The sequence below is a fragment of the Excalfactoria chinensis genome, chromosome 2, assembly GCF_039878825.1.
Source record: "Excalfactoria chinensis isolate bCotChi1 chromosome 2, bCotChi1.hap2, whole genome shotgun sequence".
NCBI lineage: Eukaryota > Metazoa > Chordata > Aves > Galliformes > Phasianidae > Excalfactoria > Excalfactoria chinensis.
In genome coordinates, this window is record NC_092826.1 from 95020106 (window position 1) to 95045563 (window position 25458).

At 37.4% G+C, this 25458-nt stretch overlaps 1 protein-coding gene across 8 annotated transcripts in view; it reads right to left on the reverse strand.

Annotated features, from left to right (window-relative positions):
- The window catches only part of LRRFIP2 (LRR binding FLII interacting protein 2), a 52025-nt gene extending 26926 nt beyond the window's left edge, over nt 1-25099 (reverse strand). For all 8 annotated transcript variants that reach the window (XM_072330542.1, XM_072330539.1, XM_072330540.1 and 5 more), the window contains exons 1-3: nt 24960-25099; nt 15994-16098; nt 8686-8772 (exon numbers count right to left, since the gene is read on the reverse strand). In XM_072330542.1, coding sequence (XP_072186643.1) covers nt 8686-8772; nt 15994-16083 — 177 coding nt within the window. In that variant the 5' untranslated portion in view covers nt 16084-16098; nt 24960-25099. The remainder of the gene's footprint in view (nt 1-8685; nt 8773-15993; nt 16099-24959) is intronic.
- Between the last annotated feature and the right edge of the window lie 359 nt (nt 25100-25458).

Here is a 25458-nt window from a genome sequence, read left to right on the forward strand (position 1 = left end):
AAAAACAAAACATGAGACAGAACTCACTAATAATTAGCACAATTGTTTATTTGATCTTTCTTTTTCCATTAGATACCAACTGATATTAGAACTTGGAGGGAGAGGAATCTAATAGGGTACGGATGTCTGTATAATCACCATTAGTCCATTGCCTAACACTGTGCTTTGCACCAGGCACAAATTCTGAGGTCTTGCAGTTAAAATTCTGGCTTATTGTCATTGCCTTTATATATTTCCCAGATAAATAGCACATAAAAGTCATTTTAGTATTGTGTCAACACACACGTCCACTGCTCTAACCCCTGCTAAGACATCAGTTCTCAACATTCTCTGAAAAACTACTTTTAAAGTATTTAATTTCTTGGCGCTACATTCACACCATACACTGGATTTTCTAGAAGAGTGTTCAGAAGATCACGTTAACCCGTATCTTTCTCAAGAACTCACTTGAATAATGTCAAATACTGCTTTAATTCAAAGCTACATTTAAACTCTAACAAGTCGTGGTCAAAGCATAAGTAATAAAACGTGTATTTCTGTTCTGACCAAATAAGCTTTAGTTCACAGAAGTGTCACTTCTAAACCATTTGAAAATGCTTCTCGCTGAATAGTAATTTTTATTTAGATGAGCTCCGTCCCCATAACCTTACTGACATGTCACAGCTTAAAATACTCAATTTGTCAGAATTTGGTTACTGCTACAAGTTCCTTTATTAAAAAGAAACATATATCAGCATGCTAACCAATTTATTCATGTACTATATTAGTGTATATAACAGTCTAGACAGTTAGTATGTCTATAATAAATATTATCATAGAAAACTAACCAATAAATCTCTATGGGAATAGGTAGTTTTCTTCTTTGTACTGTGAGACTCACTGTAAGCATGACTCTAAGAATAAAATTTAGAAAAATTAATACCACTACATAACAGCAGCTTCATTCTTACAACACAAAAGGTCCAACTAGAATTCAAGACATTACATGACTAGAAAAATAGACCATACATCTAACACTGTGTTAAAAAAAGAAAAAAAGGTAAGTGGAATTATAACCATCCTTATCTTTGGTTAGAACAGACTTGCTTGAGTCAGTATTTACCTTTCACAAGTAACGTAAAAGCAATAATCAATTTAAAAATGCTTAATATTACAGATTATTTTAAACACTATTATGCTGCCTATTTGCAGATAAATCAGATAAGCAAATTCAGCTTCCTAAGCTGCTAACATGCTTCTTTGGGAGGTATTGGTGCTTGATTTTGCTTAAGGACATGCACACAAATCTTACTTGCTAGAATACCATGCCAGAACTATAATCACATAATGGTAAGAAAGTGCACAAACCACTTGCTTTTTTGTCTAGACTGAAAAAAACAGTATATTACATTAAGCTTAATTTTCTTTATGAAATACAGAATGCAAATGTGTACATACAGATGCAAGTTGCTTTTTTTAATTATGTCCTCTGTAAGATGCACTTACAGACACTCAAGGTCTAGCCATGACTTAAGTGCCTACTGCAAAATAGCTGTTATGTTGCCTATATGTTACTTCATTAGACTTTTTCGCCACAGAAAGCTTATGTAAGCACTCTGTGGAAAGCGTTAAAATGATATTAGTATTCTTAATCATGAAGTGTGATGGTAAAAATCTTCATTTTTTAAAATCATTTTTAAAGTAGCAGGTTAGTGTCATTCCACTGTAGAAAAAGAAATCACAAAGTCTTCATTCATACAAAAAACATGCAAAGTGTTAACATACAGGGACTGAATATCTTGCAGGTCTATCCTTAGCACTGTCATACTGAAGTTAAAAGAAAAAGAAATGAAAATGCTTACTTACAAAAGGAAAACAAAACAGGAAAACAACAACAAAAAAAAACAAAAACAAAAAAAACACAAAAAAAACAACAGGAAAAAAAAAAGAACATACATCTTAGGTTTACCCAGTAAGCTCGCTCTTTTGATTTCAATCAGAAATTCATAGGTTATCTTAGTTATCTTTATCTTATCTTAGTTACTCTGACTATACATCATGCACAATCCAAAAAGTTATTCATTATCAGCCTAAGATTTCTTAAAGCAAAAATAAGCAGAAATTGACGATGAGTCAAGAAGACAATAATACACTAATAACATGCTAGAGCACTACCAAATGTCAGTTTTGATGAGAACTACTGAGAGGACTATAAGAAAAATAATCTTTCTTCTCTACAGGTATTTCTGAAATTTCTGCCAAATTTAACTTGTATCTTAACTACAAACCATTAACAGCTTACCAAAAACATTTATATTTTCATGTAAATATTTACTGAAAAACTGCCTCAGCTCTGAGTAACACAAATTAGATGCAAATACAGATTTCTGAAAAAGTAGAATGTCCATTTGTATTTCAGTCTAGAGTGCAGGAATAGCATAGCAACAAATTTACATTAAAAACACTTGAGAACAAATGCCTCCTGACAGACCTTTGAGGAACACTCTTGTATCCACCATGGCTGACACACCATCTTTGTCACCTGATTTTACTTCACTTTTGCAAACATTAGGAGAGACTGAGAGGTTAACTCCCTTCAAACCTGAGTTTTAATTTAAGCCCCAGTTAAAGTGCTTGATTACAGCTATTACAACAGTTCAATAAATACTGTTTTCCTGGCGTGCTTTCACTAAACAACTGCTTTGGTAAGTAAAGACAGAAAGGGTCATAATGGGAACACATCAAAGCATGCTCACACCAGGTTACACACCACAAGATCTCTCCTTCTGGAGGTACTTGCTCTGCTCCTGTGAGACCCACTGCTATCCAAAGGAGTCTGAAGAATGAAATTGTAAAAATACTTCTATATATTAAGTCACTAGAAGACTCTCTAATGGTAATTGTTAATCTTCACTAAATTCTTCATGAAATTGTATACTAAGTGAACAAGTACAAATCTGAGCAAATCTATGTTATTTCACAAGTTTTTGTCTCCACTTGCAATACAGTACTTTTTCCCTCCCTGTCAACCAATTGCTGTTTGCAAAACAGTCAATGCTAGGTCATTTAAAATATTTCTTTGGAGAAAATACCAGTGCAAAAATGTAGGAGCACTTATTTAACACAAAGACATGTAAGATGTTACATAATCTTTGATAAACTGAATTTGATATCTAATTGCTCAAACCTCTTAGTAAATGGCAATCATTTTTATTTAAGTCACAGCAGAACATTTTATTCCGCTGCCAGAAATAAACAGAACCAACCCTTTCATTTTTGTAACTTGCCCCTCCCTTGGGCCTTTTAGTACAACTATTCTTTAGTACCATTTTTGATTCAAAAAGGATATGGGAAAGTCTGTACAGCAATAAATACTTTTAATACCAGCGTTTGGGGTATCCTGCAGCATTCAGATAAGGGTTTGTCACTAACAAATAATACATTCCCACATTCTCAAATAGAAAAAAATACATCTTCAGGTACTCCTCTTTATCCCACAGATATTATAGAAACAGTAATACCTGAAGTGTGAGAAAACACTTCTCACACAACAGCGAGCAGACATCAATTTGGAATGGAAGGTGAAGTTACAAACTAGTATTATTCATCTTCAATAAGTGGTCCTTATTCATAGGATGACTGAGTCAACAGAAGTAATATTGATTTTTTTCTATTTGCAGAACTTCTGAGACAGGCAAAGTAGAAAAGAGAACTTCTCCCCACTAGACCACTGCTGTTTAAACTTTTATTGTTAGTAGCAGCTTCACATCCAACCATGAGCCCTCGATGTGTAACAGTAACCATAGAGACAATGGACAACTTCTGCAGGAATTTTAATGCTCTACTCTTCAAGGAAAAACAATTAATTCTTACTAACTGGCAATATCTGAAGCCTAAATTAGGACAGTTATTCAGATATTTTTAAAGAAATACTTCATTTAACATAGACTGGACTAACACTAAAAGATGACCTTTAAAAACTGGCATCATGCTATCCTAAGGAATCAGATGTTTAATAATATGCATTTCTAAACAATTCCTAAGCCCTACTCTTAGCCACAGAAATATACTATAAATCATCATACACAGAAGAGGAAAAAAGTTCAAGGTATTCATAGCACAGACTTAAAAGATTTAAAATGTGAGAATTGATATTCTTTTTAAATGCAAAGATACAAACGCATACAAATTCATAAAATACTTAAATAGAATTGATGGAAATAAAATACCAAATGAAGTTTAACATCACGTGATTTAAACCACTGTCCCTCAAATTGTTAATGCTTAGAAGACCTAAAAGCCTTGAGAAAAGAAGGCTGAGAGGGGACTTGATCCAGGTTTATAAATACCTGAGGTGTGGGAGCCATAGTGGCGAGGCTGGTCTCTTTTCAGTAGTGCGTGGGGACAGGACTAGGGGCAATGGGCTGAAACTCCAGCATAGGAAGTTCCGCACGAATGTGCGCAAGAACTTCTTTACAGTGAGGGTGACGGAGCACTGGAACAGGCTGCCCAGGGAGGTGGTGGAGTCACCTTCTCTGGAGATATTCAAGACCCGCCTGGACGCCTACCTGTGCGATGTGGTGTAGGGAGCCTGCTTTGGCAGGGGGGTTGGACTCAATGATCTCTAGAGGTCCCTTCCAACCCCTATAATTCTGTGATTCTGTGAAAGCATCATCTGCTTCGTGATAAAATGAAATTGTACTTTTTGAAAATAACTCTAATATCACTTTTTAAAAAGGGCTTCTTGGCAAGGTAAAAAATACATGCTTTCAACACAAACCAAATACGAGTGTCGACTGGATCGGTGAGAATACCTGACCCTCTCTGAATCTTCCTGAGAAAGAAGAAATAGAGTTATTCATGGTTTAAAAAAAAAAAAAAAGAAGAAAAAGAAAAAAAAAAAGAGAATGACTAAGTAAAAGCAAACAAAGGTGAGCAACATGCTGTTAGTGCTTTTAACACCATGTATTATTTTCAATAATCACCATGGTAAGTGAATTCATTCAAGTCAGGAGGAACTGTGATTTCAGCTGCTTTTGGTAAGTATACTAATGCATTACGTTATAAAATGAAAATAAGAAAGGTTATTAATTAGTTAGAGTCCAGTACATAAACCTTCTACTGATTACTGTGTTAATGTAGAAAAATATACAAGATATTTTAAAAGAAAGTAAAATTAAAAAGCTTTACAGAATTACATTTTACAAAGACATCTCAACCCTCGTATTATTCCCAATTTCCTGATGTGTATTTCAAATACTCTACCTTACAGAAACAAAACTTCTTAAGCAAATGGATCAATTATAAATTCTATTGGAAGCTGACATCCATAGTGACAGTGGAAAATGATGAAACTAACTTATACAATTTGGGGGGTAGCTAAGATACCGTTATCTTTTGTTTTGGAAGATCAAGGAATGTTTTTGTCGTCTCAAGCATCTCAAAGTTCTCATTACAAGAAGTAATAATAATCATAATTGTTAATAATTACTTATATAGTTAAGAATAATTTCAAAACATTCCATTTGAAAACTAGAACAGAGCTCTAAAACTAGGATCTTTACTCAAATCACACTTACCATTTTCAATATATCAAACAACTATGAAGACTGTAAGCTGTTTATCTTCACTTGTAAAGGCTCAGCCTCTTATTAACAGCTTCCATATTCCTTATTGTCACAAGATGACTTTCTATATTATCACTGGATATATTAGCTTGTTTAACTACTCATGAAACGTTTGGTTAATTCTTGGCAATGGTACATCTTTTTATTATTCTATCCTTGTATTACCATAAAGAGTTGGATTACATAATGACATTTTAGTCTTCCTCTCTGCAACAACTACTTTGAATTTTAAAATGAACATTTTTGCTGTGTAAATTCTCAATACCTCAGTCAGATCACTGTGACATGGAATAAATATTGACTACTCATTTTTGCAGTTTGCGAACAGCTTGATGCTTAGATGAAATTCCTCCTGGTTGCCTGTTAAGTGTTCAGCATATCAAAGTCAAAAGAGAAAGTAAGAAGTATAGAATATATTGCAAACATCAGTATTAAAAAGACTGACTCTTAAGAATTTAATCTTTGAAATATGCACTAAATCAGAGACAGAGGTTAGGTGTCCCAACAGAGGAACAGAATTTTCTCAGAAAACTCCTACAGCAGAAATGCCTCTTGCAAGTGCAAGAACAAGGTGGCATTCAATTTGCATTCTACAGTTACGGAACACTTGGGGGTTTTTTTGTGTGTGTTTTCTTTTGGGGGGTGAAGGGGAAGAGGAGAACAGTGTGCATATATGCACATTTTATCACAAGTTAACAGAAATCATTTTGATTCTTTATAAGTGACATGAAAAAACAAAAAAACGCTAGCTAGGCAAACAATCAGTATCAGGTCAACACAACTTTTGCAAATGAAATTCTAATGACAGACACAGTACTTTTCGACCTTAATGCCAACTAACTACCTTATGATTACTTTTGGCACACACTAAATCTTGATTCAAATCATTCACAGTGAACACCAGGATAAAAGCAATCCCCCAAAACTCACAACAAAATTTCTTTTTTAACGTGAATTTTCTAAAGAGACAGACTAAATTAATATAAACTGAGCAATAGCTTTCTAATACTGTAATTCAACTACTTATATGCCTTCCTATTCAGAAGAAGCAAACGGCAAGGGGTGAAAGGATGAAAGTAACACACAACTGTTTTGTTCTGTTTTAAAATCAAATTTTCAAAGATTTAAGCCATAAAAGTGACTTAATCGATTATCAATGTCATACCTACTGTTTGCTACAATAATCAAAAAGGAAATAAATGCAACTCTGCCATGAAAACAGTGAAGAAAACCTCAAGCTAAACCCCACATGCCAAATCCCTCAAATTCACTGAAATAAAAACATTTACTGTTGAAAAGACATTTACCAATACTGAAACTGAAGTCAGTTTGAAAAAGGACACAACTTGAAGTCAGAATATGATGTAAACAATAAGCATCTCATTTTAGTTTCTATTTGCTTCCATACAAATCTTGCAAATCCACACCCATATTTAGCTATTACGCATGTTTTTTTTTCAGCAGTTAAAAACAGTACAAAATGACACACCACAAACCATTAGTAAATTATTTCCTCCAAGTCCTGTTAGTTCCTTGAGTGGCAAAAACATGCACAAAAGGTGATTTTAGCCTACCATCCATTTCTGGATATGAGCCCATTTTGTATCATATGAGTGCTGAGAAAACTACAAAACGTAAAAAAACAAAAACAAACTATTTACAAAGTAGTTTCCAAATAAAGAACTCGGACAAATCTAAGTTAATTGACATGTAATCTTCATTGTAGTATCAGATAAAACAGCAGTGAAAAAACAAGGTACAAAATAATGAAAGATTTATAAAAATATATCACATCTTATAAATAATACTATCACAGAAAAAATAAGAATAAAAAAAGCAAATATCATTTACACAGATTTGAATAATTTCATTAAATAACTGAAATGCCAAAACTTCTGCATGCCACGTGAAAACCTGAGCAGACTGCAACAGCCATGGAATAATCAAACACAGCTGACAATCGGGCTTTTTATGCTTTTTCACTCAAAAAAAGTGATTTTCTTTTGAAAGGAGAAATGTGAGCAGTAAAACACAACAGTGTGTAAATATTATCCCAATTCCAGTAAGCTGCTTTAAATAGAAACCCTAACAATAGGTATTTATTGTAAACATTTTGAGTGCAAAAGGGAAGATATTGACTGAAAATTGTATATCTGAAGTCTCATATTCAAATTATCCAAGTACTATATTATATTATATATGCATATATGTATTATTAACAAAAATAGAGCAAAAATTATTTTCCATTGTTCTTTATCCTTTATATGAAGCAGTTATACATACATTTAAGTGTACTACTTATGCTGAGCTGCCAGTTATCCATACTTACAAAGGATCTTTTTCACAGCAACTACAGACAAAAACTGCTGAGTGTGTTTTAAAGTAAATGTTTAGAACAGCAATAAAAATCAGACGACTCAGGTTTAAGTGTACCAATTCAAATCCAAGCGATATTAAACTTCACATTGGATACTGAAAACTGTTCCTTTCTACACAAAATTATTTGTGTGCACCCAGTTCTGAACATTGCCATTTACATTCTCTTCTGAACATTTTAAATAAATAAGCACTAATACATATATGTCTCCATAAAAACATAAATTCATCTATGTCCACTTCCAAGTGTTTACACTGAATTCACTGCTTCTGTTAATGGTAAAACTTACAAATATCTCGCTTGCTTGTAAGGGCAGAATCTCGCTTGTAAGGGCAGAATTAAAAAATAAATAAATAAATAAAGCGTACTCCTCCTTTGGAAGCATAAGTTCTTATAGCCTATTTGTATAGCAGATTTTTTTTGTCTGCAATACAACCTAAAATATTGACTAAGTTCAAAATTGATATTCAGACTAATATTTTGTGAGATGTTAACCACAGATGAAAACAAAGCAGATAGCCTCGAGCATATAATCTATAGGGAAGAGGAGGATAAACAGAGTACAGGTTGGAGTAGAGGGGGAAGGAGAGAGCTAACAGTTATCTGATCCTCAAAATCGCAGAACATCACAGAATTACACTGAAAGACAAAACTAAGAATTTTAGTGCAGGTTTGTAGTAATTCCTGATGGTTTAACGCTACCTCTTTTTGCTGCCGCTCCAGCTCTCGCATACGTATATCTCTTGCTTCTGCTCGAGCTGCCCGCTTTGCTGCCAGTCTGGCTTCAGCCTACAAGTAAATTGAAAACATTCAAAGTTTAAAACACATTCTGTGTGTAACTGTTTGCATATTGGATGTAATAACCGCTTCACATAATCGATCACCATCATCACTTCCTTTCTATTTATGACTTCACATTCCCCAAAACACAAGGCCAAATTTCTCACATTTGGATAATGAACTGATGAAACGTCTCAATTTTTTTTTGAATTATTAAACTCTTGATGACAGGCTTGCCATCAAAAAATCCTGTTGTTTTCTTAATGTTAATTAAAAGGAGCAGCACTGAAAACCAAAAACTGAAAACTTCCATTATCCAAAACAATTTTACCAGACTTTTTCAAGGTTACAAACTTCAGTGGGACATTGATTTATTTAAGGGTTGTTTTTTTTTCCTGCTTTTGTCATCAATACACGAAAGGTTTATGTAAAACACTAGAAATCTATAAAATGCATGAATACTGTAAATATCTACCACACTTCAGGAAAAAGAAAGGGATAACAGTGTTTAAATTATGTTACAAGGACAAAAACATCTACCAAATAATTACCAAAAAACAAAAAAAGCAGCAAAAACATTAAGACTATTTTAAGTAACAAGTCTGTAATTTCAAACAAATCTCATCTAGAGCATTTTCTCAATATTTTGCATACTTAGATGAAATGATTGGAAATTAGCACCATCACCACTGACTGCCACTATTTGATCACTTTTCAGAGGCTGCTCTTCCTGCCTGATGATCACATACAAGAGAGCAAGGGAATCCAAGGAACAGGAAGTCTTTTCTCACTTGTAACCCTGTTCTGCAATTGCCTGTGATCACAGCTTGTGTTTCAGATAAACTTTCACACGCATGCATGCAGTACAGAGAGAGGATTGGTATAACTGATATGTCTAGTTTCAGATCTGTCTATAGAATCATAGGTTGGAAAGGACCTATAAGATCATCTAGCCCAACCATCTTCCTATCACTATTACTACCCCCTAAGCTACTAAACCATATCTCATGGCTCTTCAAAGATCACCTATAGATCAGCAGACATAAGCAAACAGCCTTTAGACTGGTAAGGCTTTTTGGCTAAACATAGCAAATCTGTTTGTTTATTGATGCGTGGTAAAAATCAGCTCCCCTTTCAACATTCTCTCCTAGCCCTGCAGCTTAAGTTTCACAATCATGTTCCTAGAACAGAGTGAAAACTCAATGTTTCCTCATTTTACTAAGCACTTTGTAATATTCAGGACAATTCTATAAACATATTGGGCACAAGTTATATGTCTGAAATGGGGGAAGAAAAAAAAAATCCCATCTTTTTATAGAAAAAAAATCAGGAAAAAAAAAAACAACAACAGTTTGGTACTATATTAATTATTAATCTGAGCAACTAGATTCCTCTATAAAAGTACAGAATTGAATAAGCACCAAAATGCAAGGCATTAGACAAATCACACTGCATTCAAAAGGGCACTAAATTATTCCTTACTTATAGTAATGTTGTTGGATATCAGACCTCATGAAAATAATGATAACTATGTAGCTGAAATTGAAAATCAGCACTAATAAAGAAATAACCATTATTCATATGGACATAGCAGCACACAGGAAGAATGCTATTTACTCTTTTGTGTTACTGAAGAAAGCATATAAAAGTTGTTACACAATATAAGAAATCCTTCAACACTACTGAAATAGTCAGTACGTATCTACCAGAGGAAATACAGTGCCACAACAGCTCTGAACAAACAGCTGACTAGAAAGGATGTAACTGTTGGGACTACAAAAGTGGCACAAAAAAATAAATTTAGACTTATTCTTTTGTAGTGGGAAGAAGGGAAAGGACAGTAAGATTTTAATGCTTTCATAATTGAATCAATACAAGAATTGAAAAGCATTCTTAAATGTAAAATATTCTTTGCTCAAATAAAGTTGGGAGTCAGTACAGGTTGATTTCTACAGCTTGCATTAAATAAATTTCATTCTTAAAAAACTAAAGACCAGTCAATAGAGTCATCACCTCAGTTTTATCAATCATTATTTTATGCAAAGCTTTAAAATCAGAAAATACGTTTCTTATACAAATATACCACAATAACATATAATTTAAGTGCAGGTTCTTAAAAAGTTACGCACCAAATCCAAACGTTCCTGAAGTAGTTAGAATTAAACTCTGGACTGTCTACAATCTAGCAACCTTGAAACTGTTTTAAAGCTTCCAAGGGGCCTTCCAACTGCTATTGGAAAAATAAAAGTGATAGCTGAGCTTTCTTAGACTCTTTGATGGCAAGTAAGACAAGGTACCCAAGCCTGCTCCCATCCACACTAGTACACCTATGCTGGTACCTAAGAAGAAAAGAAACTCCTTGATCATCCAAAGTGGAAGGCAAAGAGGAAACAGAAGGTAGAGACAATGATTTTGTCTGAAATTTATTCAGAGAAATGATCAAGAAAGGAAGTTAATAGACTACAGATGAGACACCTGTACTAAAATACCGTAATCCAATAGATAGAAACACAAGAGGCTCTTGATACTTTGAACAGGAAAAAGAAGATTTAGGTAATATATTTTGTTTTGTTCCATACATAAATACACATACACTGTTCCTCATCTTCTACCTTCAGTCTAAGCACAAACATGATTTTAAATCAAGCGCCATATCTGCATTCATTTACTTATGAGTTCTGGAATTTATTTCATTTGCAAACATTCATTTCTAAACAGATATAAAGGTACTATATGCAAAAAACATATTTCCTTGAGCTTGTACAAGCGTCATTTCATTCTAAAAAAAATATGCGTATATACTTTTGCTGTTTTTCAAGCACATAATCTATCAAGAAACACCTCTCACTGGAGTACATGACTTTAGTGGATGTATTTTAGATAACATGTTGATGGAAGCAAATGCCCTCTTTCCATTATTGGTGATGTGGTCAGTTTCTTTGTTTTCACCTAAAAATGCTTACTAACAACTACTTACAATTACTTTAAAAATTGTCTCTGCATACTCCATTTTTCCTCTTTTCCATTTCTTATTCTAATGGAATTCTTTGCTGCAATCTTTTTAAGAACTTCCAACCTATTTCATCTAGCACCTAGTTCTTTAGTTAGCATCACAATAATTTCTGTAAGAAAGAAAAAAAGAGGAAAAAGGCCAGATTTAAATTTGCATGTTTTTAGACAGATTAGTCTGGCATCCTCTTCCTGAAGTGTTTTTTCTTAGTATCTTCACATTGATGAAATTCTTCATAAAGAGAAAAAGCTTACCACACAAAATTGATGTGGTAGAAACTTTCCTCTCTGCAATGTTAAATGAATGTAACATTTGCCTCCACAGTGTGGAAAGGCATTTTTCCTCCTTCCCCTCACTTGAGAGAAGACAATCACTAGAAAGCAACAGTATTTTGATTTTAGTTTCCATATCATAGAGGAAGAGACTCATTAATAAGGCAGATTCAACATAAAAGCTTTGTACAAATAAAGCATAAGCTACGCTAAAGTTTATAAAATGTGTAAAAAAATATGAATTATTTAATTAAAACAATTAACATTAAATTGTCATCATGGGCTACAACGTATACAATTTTTAAGGTATACGCAGTATTAACAGTCCTGCATTTTCTAATACTTTCAAGGCTCAAAGGCAGGTTTTCTTCACCCATAGGGTGGCAGTTGTGAAGGCACCTCCTACCCTCACATAGTTGCCAATTTCAGTTTTTTTTATACCAGGCTGTTGGACAGAATACCCAAGACATTATCTGACCTCCAGCAAAGAGTCAGGGCGAACATTAAAAAAAATATCCATTGCATTTCCTAATAGACTACTACACAGGTACCTCACCAGCCTCATAAAAGCTTATTTCATCATTTCTTATTGAGGGAAATTGTTTCAGTTTCCTGTCTTGTTGCTCATTTCTTCAGCTTTCTTTTTTTCCTGCAGTTTCCTCTCCTTACTGTCTCTTACTGCTTTACTCTCTCTGATACAGGAGACAGAGAATGAAAGAAAACTGACAAGGAGAAAGCAATTTGTCAAAGTCCCTCAAGATCCCATGACAGTGACCTTGCATTGAATGTTTTCATACAAGACAACACATCAGATTCAACTACTGAAGAAATGACCGTAGAGAAGCAACTTTACTGGTTCAGTACCAAAGAATTTGACACCCAGAATTTCCATTTCTACAGATGTTTGTTGGTACCAACAGGAAGACGTCACTTTTTTTTACACATCCCACAGAACAATAAAAAAAACTCAGTGATTAAGAGCGGTGAGAAACAACCCAATTAATACTTTATTAAATCTGAACATGGTAAGAAAAGAAAAAAAAAAAACAACCCCCAAACCTCATACACCAGGAAACCCTTCTAGTGACATTTTGTGACTGCTCTGAATCCCAAAGCACTTCCCACATAGTTTTTCCATGCTGTGTGCCAGTTTTTTGTTTCAGCAAATACTGCTTACTGTTTCTTGCTGTCTAGAACACCTTAAAGGAATATTTTCCTCACAATACATCTGGGTCAGAATAGCCAAATTTGGTCCTGTAATCTACCTCTGCTGAAATGGTAATTTCAGTATAGCAAGTTGAAGAACAGAACACCCTTTGACGTTGAAAAGATAAACAAGACATGTTGCTAGGATAACTGACTGAGAACAGTCGAGTACGTATTCATGCACAGAGAACTAGAATTCCCTATGTCATAAGCATGTTAAATGGAAACACTTCTGAAGCCTCAAATGAGAAGGCACAGAACAGTACAGTAAAATCAGATGTTGTTTAAAGATAGATTTATTAACTGGCCTTTGCTGTTATATCCTGGGAAATGAATTCTGTTCCTTTGATGTGAAATATAAAGGGTTTTTTAGAAAAAAAGTTGGTTAATACTCAAATTACAGCAAGCAATTCAATGACAGCAGCTACTCTCTGACATGGAATCTAATGGCCAGCTTGCCCGACAAAGACCATGGGATTATTAATTTGACAGTAGTACATAGCAATAATAAAGACAAAGTACATCCTTTGCCTATAGTCTGTGGTTGCCCAGACTGAAAACATACAATTGCTGTTTCCAGACACCTAGCTATTTTGTCTAATGATTTTACTTCATATACACAGACATGAACATATCTACATACATACACAGGTGGCTATGAAAGTTATGCCTCCTACTTATTTCCACAAAAACTACAACAAAGAGCACAGCATTTAATAGAGCAAACTCTCAGCCACAAAACACTGTCTTTCAGCATAGTAATCAACATCAGCTATGCATTTTTGCCAGTGATGAACACAACTGGCATCCCATGCTCATAAGAATCTGTACCAGTGGAGGTGACCCATTGTCCTTGTTGCTGCTGTTGAAAAGTACCACCTCACTCTTGGTCTCGCTGTGTCAACATCCACTGTTTGGTCTCCAAAAATATTCAGAACTGTTGATGACTTTCAATTGGTGCAAGATTCTCCCAACACAGATGAATTCAATGACACACCTTTGCTTAAGATGTACTTTCATGTCAGAAGCCATTTTGTCTGACTATTCCTCCGCTGCCATCTGTCACACAGCAACAAAATGTAACAGAATATTGGCAGGAAGGTTCAACCCCTACCACTATACCACCAACATCTGCCTCTGAGGTCAAGGGCCAAGATAATAACATAGATGGCATTTCTTTCAGACCAGCTCTCCAACACACTTCACATTACAAGTTCAATCACAGTATGCTTTTTATACTTCTGTCAGCTGTCTTTAGCAAATTTAAAGATAACGTAGCTTAATGCTTCCATCTCTACACAAACAGTAGTGAAGGTTTTGTTTCACAGAATCACAGAATCACAGAATTATAGGGGTTGGAAGGGACCTCTAGAGATCATCGAGTCCAACCCCCCTGCCAAAGCAGGCTCCCTACACCACGTCGCACAGGTAGGCGTCCAGGCGGGTCTTGAATATCTCCAGAGAAGGAGACTCCACCACCTCCCTGGGCAGCCTGTTCCAGTGCTCCGTCACCCTCACCGTAAAGAAGTTCTTGCGCACATTCGTGCGGAACTTCCTATGCTGGAGTTTCAGCCCGTTGCCCCTAGTCCTGTCCCCACGCACTACTGAAAAGAGACCAGCCTCGCCACTATAGCTCCCACACCTCAGGTATTTATAAACCTGGATCAAGTCCCCTCTCAGCCTTCTTTTCTCAAGGCTAAACAGACCCAGTTCCCTAAGTCTCTCCTCGTAGGGGAGATGGTCCAGGCCCTTCACCATCTTTGTGGCCCTCCGCTGGACTCTTTCCAAGAGATCCCTGTCTTTTTTGTACTGGGGAGCCCAGAACTGGACACAGTATTCCAGATGAGGCCTCACCAGGGCAGAGAAGAGGGGGAGGATCACCTCCCTCGACCTGCTGGCTACGCTCTTTTTTATGCACCCCAGTATGCCATTGGCCTTTTTGGCTACAAGGGCACACTGCTGGCTCATGGCCAACCTGTCGTCCACCAGGACGCCCAGGTCCCTCTCAGCAGAGCTCCTCTCCAGCAGGTCTTCCCCCAAAGAAGAATCCAATTTCCAAATCCACAGCCTTTTTTCCCCAGAAAAACTGAAGCCCAAATAGAGAACTATAAAACTCCAGGCTCAACATGCCTCCTTACAATGCCCACTGTAAAAAAACAAAACAAACAAACAAAAAAAAAAAACCTTTTATCAACTTTTTAATTGCTTTTTTGGCTGGTTACTTCCAGCTGTTTATTTTTAAGTTGCCTGTCCTATTAGAAAAGTCCTTGTATATGAATAAAACGAATAGCACATGAAGCTGTTTTTGACAGAGCTACGACTTCATATTTGAAATAGAAAACATTTGTCAACTCTAATAAATAAACTCGATAACTATTACACCTTCCATGCTAACAGACTACACTGACCACTTTAGGAATACGGAACACAACTGTAGGCTAAACATTCAGGTTTTTTTTTACTTCATATTTCAGAGAGCAAATGAATTTCTCATATATCTTAAGTCAACAAACATTTAAAGCACACCTACCTGCAGAAATAGCTGCTAAGCTTAAGTGTGATACTATGAAGTAACATTAACCATACAGGTAATGAAACTTCATGAAAATTTTCCAGAAAAACACATATATTTTTTTTTAATTAAAGCACTCTTCATTTGTATTTCATTTTTGTCTAATTATGGGATAGTAAATTTGCTTTCATCTCTAGTTAGGAATTAGAAATAAATTGAAATTAACAAACCTCTCTGGCAATGCTACTCAGGGCTTCATCTTCTGCAGAAAACCTGTCTTTCACTGGAGTTCTCTTCCGTCCTGATCCAGGAGTCCCCATTATTATTCTCTAATTCTGTATTTGCAAAGAGAAATAGAAAAAAAAACACCTCAGTTTTCAGATCTGGAATTAAAACAAAGAAAAACACAAAGAACAAACCCACACCCCCCAAACTTAATATAGTTACCTATTTTTTTAGCCATGTAATACTCAAAGAATTCTGTACAACATTGACAAAAAGGCTATACTTTTAGAAAAAAATTATCAACATCTTACAGAAGCCTTATAAAACACCAGTGCATCCTACGAAGTGCACACAGAAGTTTTTCCTGTTGAAAAGAAACCACTCATTTATCTACAGCTTCAAAGGTAAACACAACCATCAACTACTCCTAGCTCAATGAAGATACTTCCATACCCTACCATTTTTCACTACTCCTAAAAATAACAATTAAATGAATTTCATGGACTTAAGAGACCCCAGAGTTAGCAGTGGTTTCAAGAATTATAATTACACAGTTATTAGAACACTTTCCAAAACAGATGTAATTCAGTAGATTCAGAATGTTTTCAAAACATTCAAGCAGGTAGTAGAAATTTATTTACATTTTAATACAGCTGCACCTGAATGCAAATTTCAGTTTATGATAGCAGAATTAAAGACATTTCCAGCAAAAATAAATTATATATATTTTCTGTTGCTTAACTAGGAAAACGAGGATAGAAACATTCCAGTGACATACAATCAGTATTAATAATGGAATATGTATCATGCGTTTTCAATGCACAGCCACAGAGAGCAAAGCATTACTCAGAAGAAAGTAAACAACATAAATTAGAGTTTGTTTTTTTTTTCCCCTAAATATCTTATTGAAAGTCTACCTCCAGACATCCAGTTCCTTACAAATACCAGATCAAAACTCGGTAGTCCTGCTACTAGACATAAAGGAGATAACTGCTCCACAGAGGGCTTGGGAAAATACCTTATTTAGTTAAAACAAACAAACAACCCCCCCCCCCCCCCACACACACACACACACCTCTTCATACAAATAGAAAAGATCTAGGAGTGAACCATTATTAGCCACCCTTTTGAAAACAAATTGGTATAAAAACTTATACTACATCTAATTAGGAAATACAATAAAATTCCAAATACTCCAGTCAAACAGGCAAAATAAGTTGTCCACGCACCAAAAATCCTTGTCACATTTCATCATTTCTTACTCCAATACCTTTATCAGAGTAGTAACACCGAAATAATTGGGCTATTTTCTGGCAAAGATATCAAGTAGCATCACAATGCCTTTTTTTTCTTTCTTTTTTTAATTCTTCACTTCTACACCTCTCATCCCCACCATAATATCACACTGCAAGTCCCCTCTCTCTTGCAGGCAGGACATCTTTCATCCTGCTCCCAATTCCATGGGTACTTCCCTAAACTTCATGTGCTCAGAGTAGGGAAATATTCTATTTGCTAAGAAAAGACAACAGAGCTTTGAAACTACACATCACCCTTCTTAAAAGCTAGGACAGACACCACTATAAGGCAATATAATCTTATCCATTTCCAGTTGCTATTCTGAGATCAAAACTAAAAATGTTCATTACTGCAGGTGTTAGATAGAAGTGCACTTTCTAGAATAAATATAAGATTCCAACCTCACTCTTACGTGAAGTTGGAATGGTTGTAAAGGACAGCAGAGCTGGAACTCAAGGTGACTAAAAACTGAACTGAGGTCTATAACTAGTTCAGTCACTTTTGGTCAGTTCTGTGAGAAACTGCTTTTTTAGCTCCTGCTTTGCACTTTGGTGAATTTAGGTACCTATATTCAGAAAGCAGTTTGAAAATGTCTTAGTGGCAAAGATACAAGCTCAGAACTTTGGCTACCTTGGGAGAAAGGTATCCAAAAAAGCCACATCTCTTTTCAGTAATTAACAGTGACTGGTTTCAAGTAAAAAGGCAGATAGAACACGAGACAAAAGCAGCATCAACACAATGTCATATTCTCCTAATATAATAAGTACTCAAAAGGTTATATATTAGTCTAACTAAAAGAGAAAATTATGCTATCTGCTATCATGCTAATCTAATTTGTTTAATCAGCAGAACTCAAAACTATCTGCTAAAAAGGCCAGTAGGCAAGAAATGAAATTCTTACAATTTGTATGTTCAGAGTTGTATTTCTCTTGTAACACCTACAACATTAGCATTAACATTTAGCATGCAAGTAAAAACTGCTGAATACCTGCACATACAGTGGACCTGAACTACACTTGTGGATATCATTTAAACAATGCATCACTCCTAACAGTCAACTAATTGTGAATTCACTGAGATCCTCATGGGATCAGAGCAATTTAGGGAATGAAATATAACAGGTTGTATAGCTATTTTTAGTATGGTTATGTTGAGACTGACAGTTAAGTACTTAATGTATAATTAAAGAGCAGTGAATGCACAAAAAGAACTTCATCACAGCTGAACTAGAGCATAAAGGTGCAGGAGTCACTGTGCTGTAAAGAGAGAACAGCATTCCTTACAGCCATCTGCCAGATTTACTCACCAAAGATGAGCATAGAACTCCTGACTGAGCTCAACCCCAGAAAAAGCAGCATGAACAAACTACTTAGAAGGCACGTAGAGACGTTCCTTCTGCATATAAAGGTGAGTTAGAAAAGCTGAAGTCAAAAGTAGCAAAGGCTGCTAAGGACAACAAGAAAGGCAACTATAAGGATACCGACTGCAAAAGACAAAGAAAATAGTTAGGCCACTGCTCAGTAAGGCAGAGGACATATGCTAGGGGGTTAGACAATAGCACCTGCGAAGTAAAGAAATTCTGTGAATCAAATATGCAATTGCCTGACAGTATGTTTGCCCAAAACTGATCACGATGAAAAACAAAACAACTATCATTCACATCAAACAGCAGGGAATTACAAAGAAGTGTCTGAAACAAAGTAATCAGTTTAAGAAAATTGGACAAAAATATGAACATCAGTGGGGGAGGCCTTGGAGAGGAAACAGGAGTAGGCCAAACCTGGTCTGACACTGCACTGTGATCCCTGTCCAAGTCAGACAGCATCCCTCCAGGTTGTCCATCTCTCACCCTCCAGCCTGCAGGCAGCCAGCACAGGGCACAGGAAGCAAGGAGAACCTGTGCGTGGCTGCAGGCAAGCCTTGAGGTACCTTCTCACCTGCACATGTTCAGGCACTGCAGGAAACAGCACAGGTACATGCAAACCTAGAGCATCCCCAAATGGGAAATGCATGCAAACAAAGCATCTTGGAGCTGAAGAAGAGAGGACAGTTAAACACTGGCCTAAGAGACTATGAAACTTCCAGATTCAGAACATGATCAGACAAAGCCCCGACCAACCTGCTCTACCTGACCATGCAGCAAGGGCTGATCTCCAGAAGTTTCTTCCAAAATAACAAATTTTTGATTGTGTAATAATTATTGCTGCCAGCTTTGAAACTAACTCTTACTACAATCTCTTAACAAAATGTTTTCTATTCCTTCAAGAACCCTATTACATAATTTCTTGCATTCGATGTAAATTTTAATCAAGCTGATGCGTCACAGAATATTTCATGTCTCACTATTTGATTCAGTGCGGAAGAGGTATCTAGATGGATTACAAACAGAACAATAAGTCTAATACTAAATGTATCAGGATGTTACTTCACATAAAAATAGCATCAAGTATTTTCACAAATGTGAGTAAAAATATTTCTTACGTGCTTCATTTGTCTAACTTGCACAACACAATAAACTTCATACGTGCCACAACAGTAGAATTTTCACACACACAAAAAAACAACAACACAGAATACAACCTAAAATACAACACAACCACACAAAGAACAGTCTGTTACACTGCGCTTCCTGAACTATAAAAAGGAAATTACACTGTAATCTGCTGCATTTACAATTCAGAATTCCCAAGTCACATCTCTTACATGCTCATTTCCTAACATAGGCTGGGGAACATGTTTTAAAACAGAAGACTCATGAGGAAGTCCTTCAGATTCCCTCTCAGATTTCCCTTCACTGCAGGGGTATATGAAGTTTCACCTCTTCCACAAGTTAAACACTTCTGCCTACTCTTCTTCCTTCTATCTTCTGACTAAAAGTAATCGGCTTATCTTTGCCTTCCTAAACAAAGGTGACCTGTCTTACACAAAACAGAAGCTACTCTACATTTTAAGGCCCTATCACTCACCACCTTCAATGGCACCACCTGTTCTGATGCCTGGGTCTGCGCCAGTGTATTTGGCATCGTGTTCATGTGAGGCATTCAGATACTACAGAGTGTGAAGATGCTATAAATAACCAAACTGAAAGTCTCCTTTTCTCTTTCAAAGTAACACCACAAAACACTTAAGAAATTTACCTGTGTTGAAACAATCTCTGTACATCTGATCCAGTATCAGTAAAGACCAGCACTGCTCTGGAACCACTGGCTGTTTGAGCCAGACTTGCAGTTTCCTGACACTAAAGTACAAGTCAGCAGATGCTGCATATTTAAAATAATAATAATAGTATATAAATTTAAAAAAAAAAAAAAAAAAAAAAAAAACACAAAAACAACAATATTAATCTGGGGCAAGAGCTAAAACTCTTGTTCATAATACCTCATTTCTTGAACAAATTTAGTTGTCCACCTGTGAAGATGGTGTGCTGATCTGCTTTAACTATCCATAAGTGAATCACCTGCCCTTGATGGATAGCTATCTCTGACATGTAATAAAACAGAAATTACTACTAGGAAGCCATTCATTATAAAACACCATCTGGAAGTAATTTCACACTATTAGACTACATAAATGACTATGATGCATACTTTTGTCTGCCTTTTATCAAACAAGAGCCAGCAGTAAGCATTCTCTCAACAAAACCCAAAGGTCATACAGAATACATTGTAATGGTCTACTTCAACAACTTAAGTTATAAGTTGATTCCACTTAGATTTGTGGGTTAACTAGGATTTCATGAGGATAAAAAAGGAAATGAAATCTATGGGAGTTGATCAAAAAGGAGGGCTGGAAATACTTGAAATCAATGCAAAAACATAGAAAACTCTAAATTACGGTTGCTTGGGTGAATGTTAGACACGCAGTAAGGAGGATGGATGAAAGAAGTAGAAGGAAAAACACATTCATCACTAATAATGCAAGCACAGATAAATAGCATCTCATTCTAATTTCTGGCTTCCACAAACCTCAATGAAAATTAAAAGAACAAACTTGTGGAATATACTAAGCATAAAATCTTCATGTACCACACTTAAAGAACAAAAACAGAGATCTAAGCAAGACTGCTACGCAACAATGACGGAGTTTGAGTATACTTCATAATTTAATTGAACACCTGCCCTTCACTTTAACAGATAATACAGCTAATGTCATAGGTATGAAGAATATGAAAGCTACCATACCCACAATTAAAACAAAAGTTAATATGCTCAGCAGAACACTCCCAAGCCAGTAATTCTGCAGAATTGTCTCATGAAACTGCAGCTCAGGTAACACAAACCTATAATAAATAAATAAATCAGAGGTATTATTGCAAGCCAGCAGAAGTAGCATTTATATTTGAGAGGGAACAGAAAGAATCAGACTGGAAAAGCACAGTCTTATTTATTTAAATTTATATGATTCCTCTGTGCAAGGATATGTTCTTTGGGGTTCGAATGTCTGCTGATGGGGCTGACAGAACATGAGGGGGAAAAAGGCAGCCTCGTGTACTACTGATCACAATGACCATGATGCATTGAAGGAAAGAGAGGGAAATCAGCAGTTGTTTACATACTGGATTTAAGCGCTCATTCATGATTTTTCATTCAGCAACACCTTGCTCAGAAAAAGATTAACTGAAACCAGAATCATCACAGGGGGTGGAGAAACTGATACTATACATAAAAGACCCTAGCATTAAAGGAGGAAGTAAAGACTAACATAATTACTGTCTGCCAAAAGATTACAGTGCTTACTACTACAGTGGAGGCAGTTATTTCAGTTCATGAACAGTGTTTCCACTAAAAAAAACAGAAAACCCGTTCATCTCAAATCACATCTTACCTGTGAAACTATTGGAACAAAGATTCTGCTCTGAATGAACAAGCTCACATCAGTCTCTTCAGGACAAAAAAAAAAATCCCCAAGTTATTCTGTGCACAGCTGTCAGCCTGTACCGAGTTAACTATCAACTACCCAGTACACCTGTCTGATATAGCATATTCACAGTCTATTTCCCTTTTGAAGATGTGAGAAATACAGTTTGTTTGTTTTTTTCCTCTGTTCATGGCTTTTAACAATAGAATGCCAGCTCCTTAGAGAAAGCTGAAATCCCCTAGTTCTTGAGTGTTAGAAAGCTAGGAATAGACAGAAAGTCAGCAATTAAGACCAAAAAGCTATTATGCAGTACGGAAAAGTACTGCCTGATGGAGCCATGAAGTGTAGGCTAGCATTGGTAAACTCTAATCTGGGTAAGACAGTAGCTGTACTGACATACCCTACAACCTTGTAGGAGTACCAAACACCCACAGGCCCATCCACCTGTCTTTGGTGACCTTCCCATCTTTGCAAACTACCAGAACCCTGAGAGAACACTCCAGAGTGAAGTGGTTTCAATCAGTGGTATTTACTTCATGAAGCATGAATTCTTTGCCAGTCAGCTGCTTACTTACAGCTGCACTTGTAGATATCGTTACCCCACAAGATGACAGAAAATGACATACAGAATATTATCATTATTGACAAGAGTATCTGCAAAGCTGTCACAAGAGCTGCACAACCAAGACTATCTTAGGGCACGATGTAAAGCTTATGTAGGTTTCAGAGAAGCACAGTGACATATCTGGACATTTACAGAATCAGTGTTACCGCAGATACTGAAAATACAGGGGGGGGGGGGGGGAAAAAAGAAAGAAAAATCAAGCATGATTTTCAAATATGAGGAAATGCCAGTACGACAATGAACAAAATGAACAAAAATTAAAGGAATGCATAATGAAAAACAAAGTCATATAAATCCTCTGAAAATGAAGCATTTTTACGTTGTCAGCTTTTCCAACATGAGTGTCCTCTATCATTTCGCAAAAGAATGATTCATTAATCTTTAAAAAAACAACAACAAAAAAATCACACTGCAACACACTGCTACTATATTCAGACTATTTTTTAATGAACGAAACAAACAAAGAGCTCCATGGTAACAGCCCACGTCAAGTAACAAGCTCCAACTACTGAAGATATTTCTCCATTAACAAGTTAATATTTAGAACACTCCTACTCTTTTCTACTATTGCTACAGTTACTCCACATTACAGGGAAAGCTACTAAAGCAACAGTGCAAACCTTCCAGGGTACCCCCTAAAGCTGGGGATCCCCCGTGGGGCTGTCAAGCCCTGGGGTGGTGCTCCTTCACCTCTGCCATGGCAGCTCCAGCTCTACATGCCTAACACAGATCTATAAACTTCCAACAGCACTATTTACATGCACTGTTTTTTGACTGATACATAACAGAGAAGTGAGTTTACATAGAAACAAGTTGTCCTCTGCATACATTTAACTCGTTTCCAGTTACTTAGAGTAATAAATCTGTATTACTTACTCAGAAAGCATCTCTAATATACATTAAAGAAAAAGTGCAGAGCGCACTGCACTGACCTCTATCACCATTTATATCATTATTATTCAAATAAAGACAACAACAACACATCGGTTTCTCATTACCGTTATATACTGGATGTACTCAGTAACATATCTATCTAGATTCCAAAAACAAATAAAAATGGTATGCGCATACAACAACTTCCACGCTACATAAAGCTCCAGTTTATTTTCTATTTAAAACCTGTAAATTTTAAACAGTGCCGGTTAAACCGGACTCTGTGTGTTAAAGCACTATGTCATCTCCTGCATGGTGAGAGTTATAAAGCTCCTTTGGAGTCGGTGCTGATGTCTAGGTGAACAGTCTCACACCTGACATTTCACACAGCTACCTTACACGCACGAGGTCTCTGTGAGAGCCAGGAATTCTGTTCAGATAACAGAACTTCACACCCTAAGGTAAACATCTCCAAACGTAAGTAACACAAAGCCATGAGAAAAGCACGTCACCTATGTCCAGCTGTGCTATACTGCCAGAGCACCTTTCATCTGTTCTTACATCACCACTAAGTAATTACACTAGGCAAAGAAGCAGATCTGTATTAAGAAGATACCTGTTTCTGGGCCCTAAGAAAACACTTCAAAGTCACAACATAACGAATGTGTAAAAAGTAGTATTTTTTTTTTTTTAATCTTATAGGAAATTTGTGCAAGTAAATAAATGCCCCAAAGCCTTTCAAAGCTAACTTCGACACTTTAATGAAATGAAAATAATACATTATCGCTACAATCTGAAGCTGAAGACAGAGATCTCTCTAAAATGAGCAAGTTGGAAATCACCTACAACACACTTAGCGACTGCCTAGAATCGCCTAGAGTTCTTCCAGATTCAGGAACGTCCCCATCTCTTATCCGCACGCTTTGCCCACAGTTGATAATAGGGCACAGAGAGCCGTCTCGGCGCGCTGCGACTCGCGAGAGCGAGCCCGGCCCGGCAGCCGAACGGCGGCCTGGCAGCAGCCCGGCCCTGCCCGGCCCTCCCTGCGGCGGGATACGCCCTGACAAGCGGCGGAGATACAACGCCGCGCTTCGAGGAAGTGCGGGAGAGAAAGGCACGGTCACAGCAACGGCCGTGATTCGGAGCTGCCTCCATTCCCACTCTCTTCTCCCCTCCCCGCCGCGCCTCCCTTCCCCTCGGCAATGAGCACAGCTGCGGGACCCGCCGGCATTGTTCCCCTTCCCGCCGCCCACCTGACGGGGCCCGGCTGAGCCGCACCCTGCTCGCTGCCCCGCGGCCTCCCACCCGCCCGAGCCTCACCTGCGGGCCAGCGCACGGCAGCACCGGAACGCCCGGACGGGGCCCAGGGGTGCTCGTTGCGCCCTCCCCGCCTCCCACGCGAGCCGCGGGGAACCGGTTCCGCCTCAAGCTCCGTGCCGGCGGCGAAGAAACGGAGGCCGAAGCCGCCTCAGGGCGAGCGCGGGGGCCGGCGGGCGGGGACGGGCCGACGGCCTGGGCCGGGCAGCTGCGCTCTCGCCTCACCCTGCGCCCTCGGCCCTTCTCCGCCCCAGGAACCGCAATAACCGGAGCGGGGCAGGAACGGTCGCGCGGATGAGGGCCGTCCTCCTCTTTTCCTCTCCCCGCCCTACGCTGCCGCCTCTTCCCCTTCAACGCCGAGCGGTCGCCACCGCAGCGCAAGACTGGCAGGAAGCGGCGGTCGCGCTCAGACCGCGCGGCGAAAAGGAGGAAGGCGGGGAGGGAGGGAAGAAGGAGACGGGGCCGGCCCGCAGGCGGGAGCGGCGCGCCGATTGCGCACCGC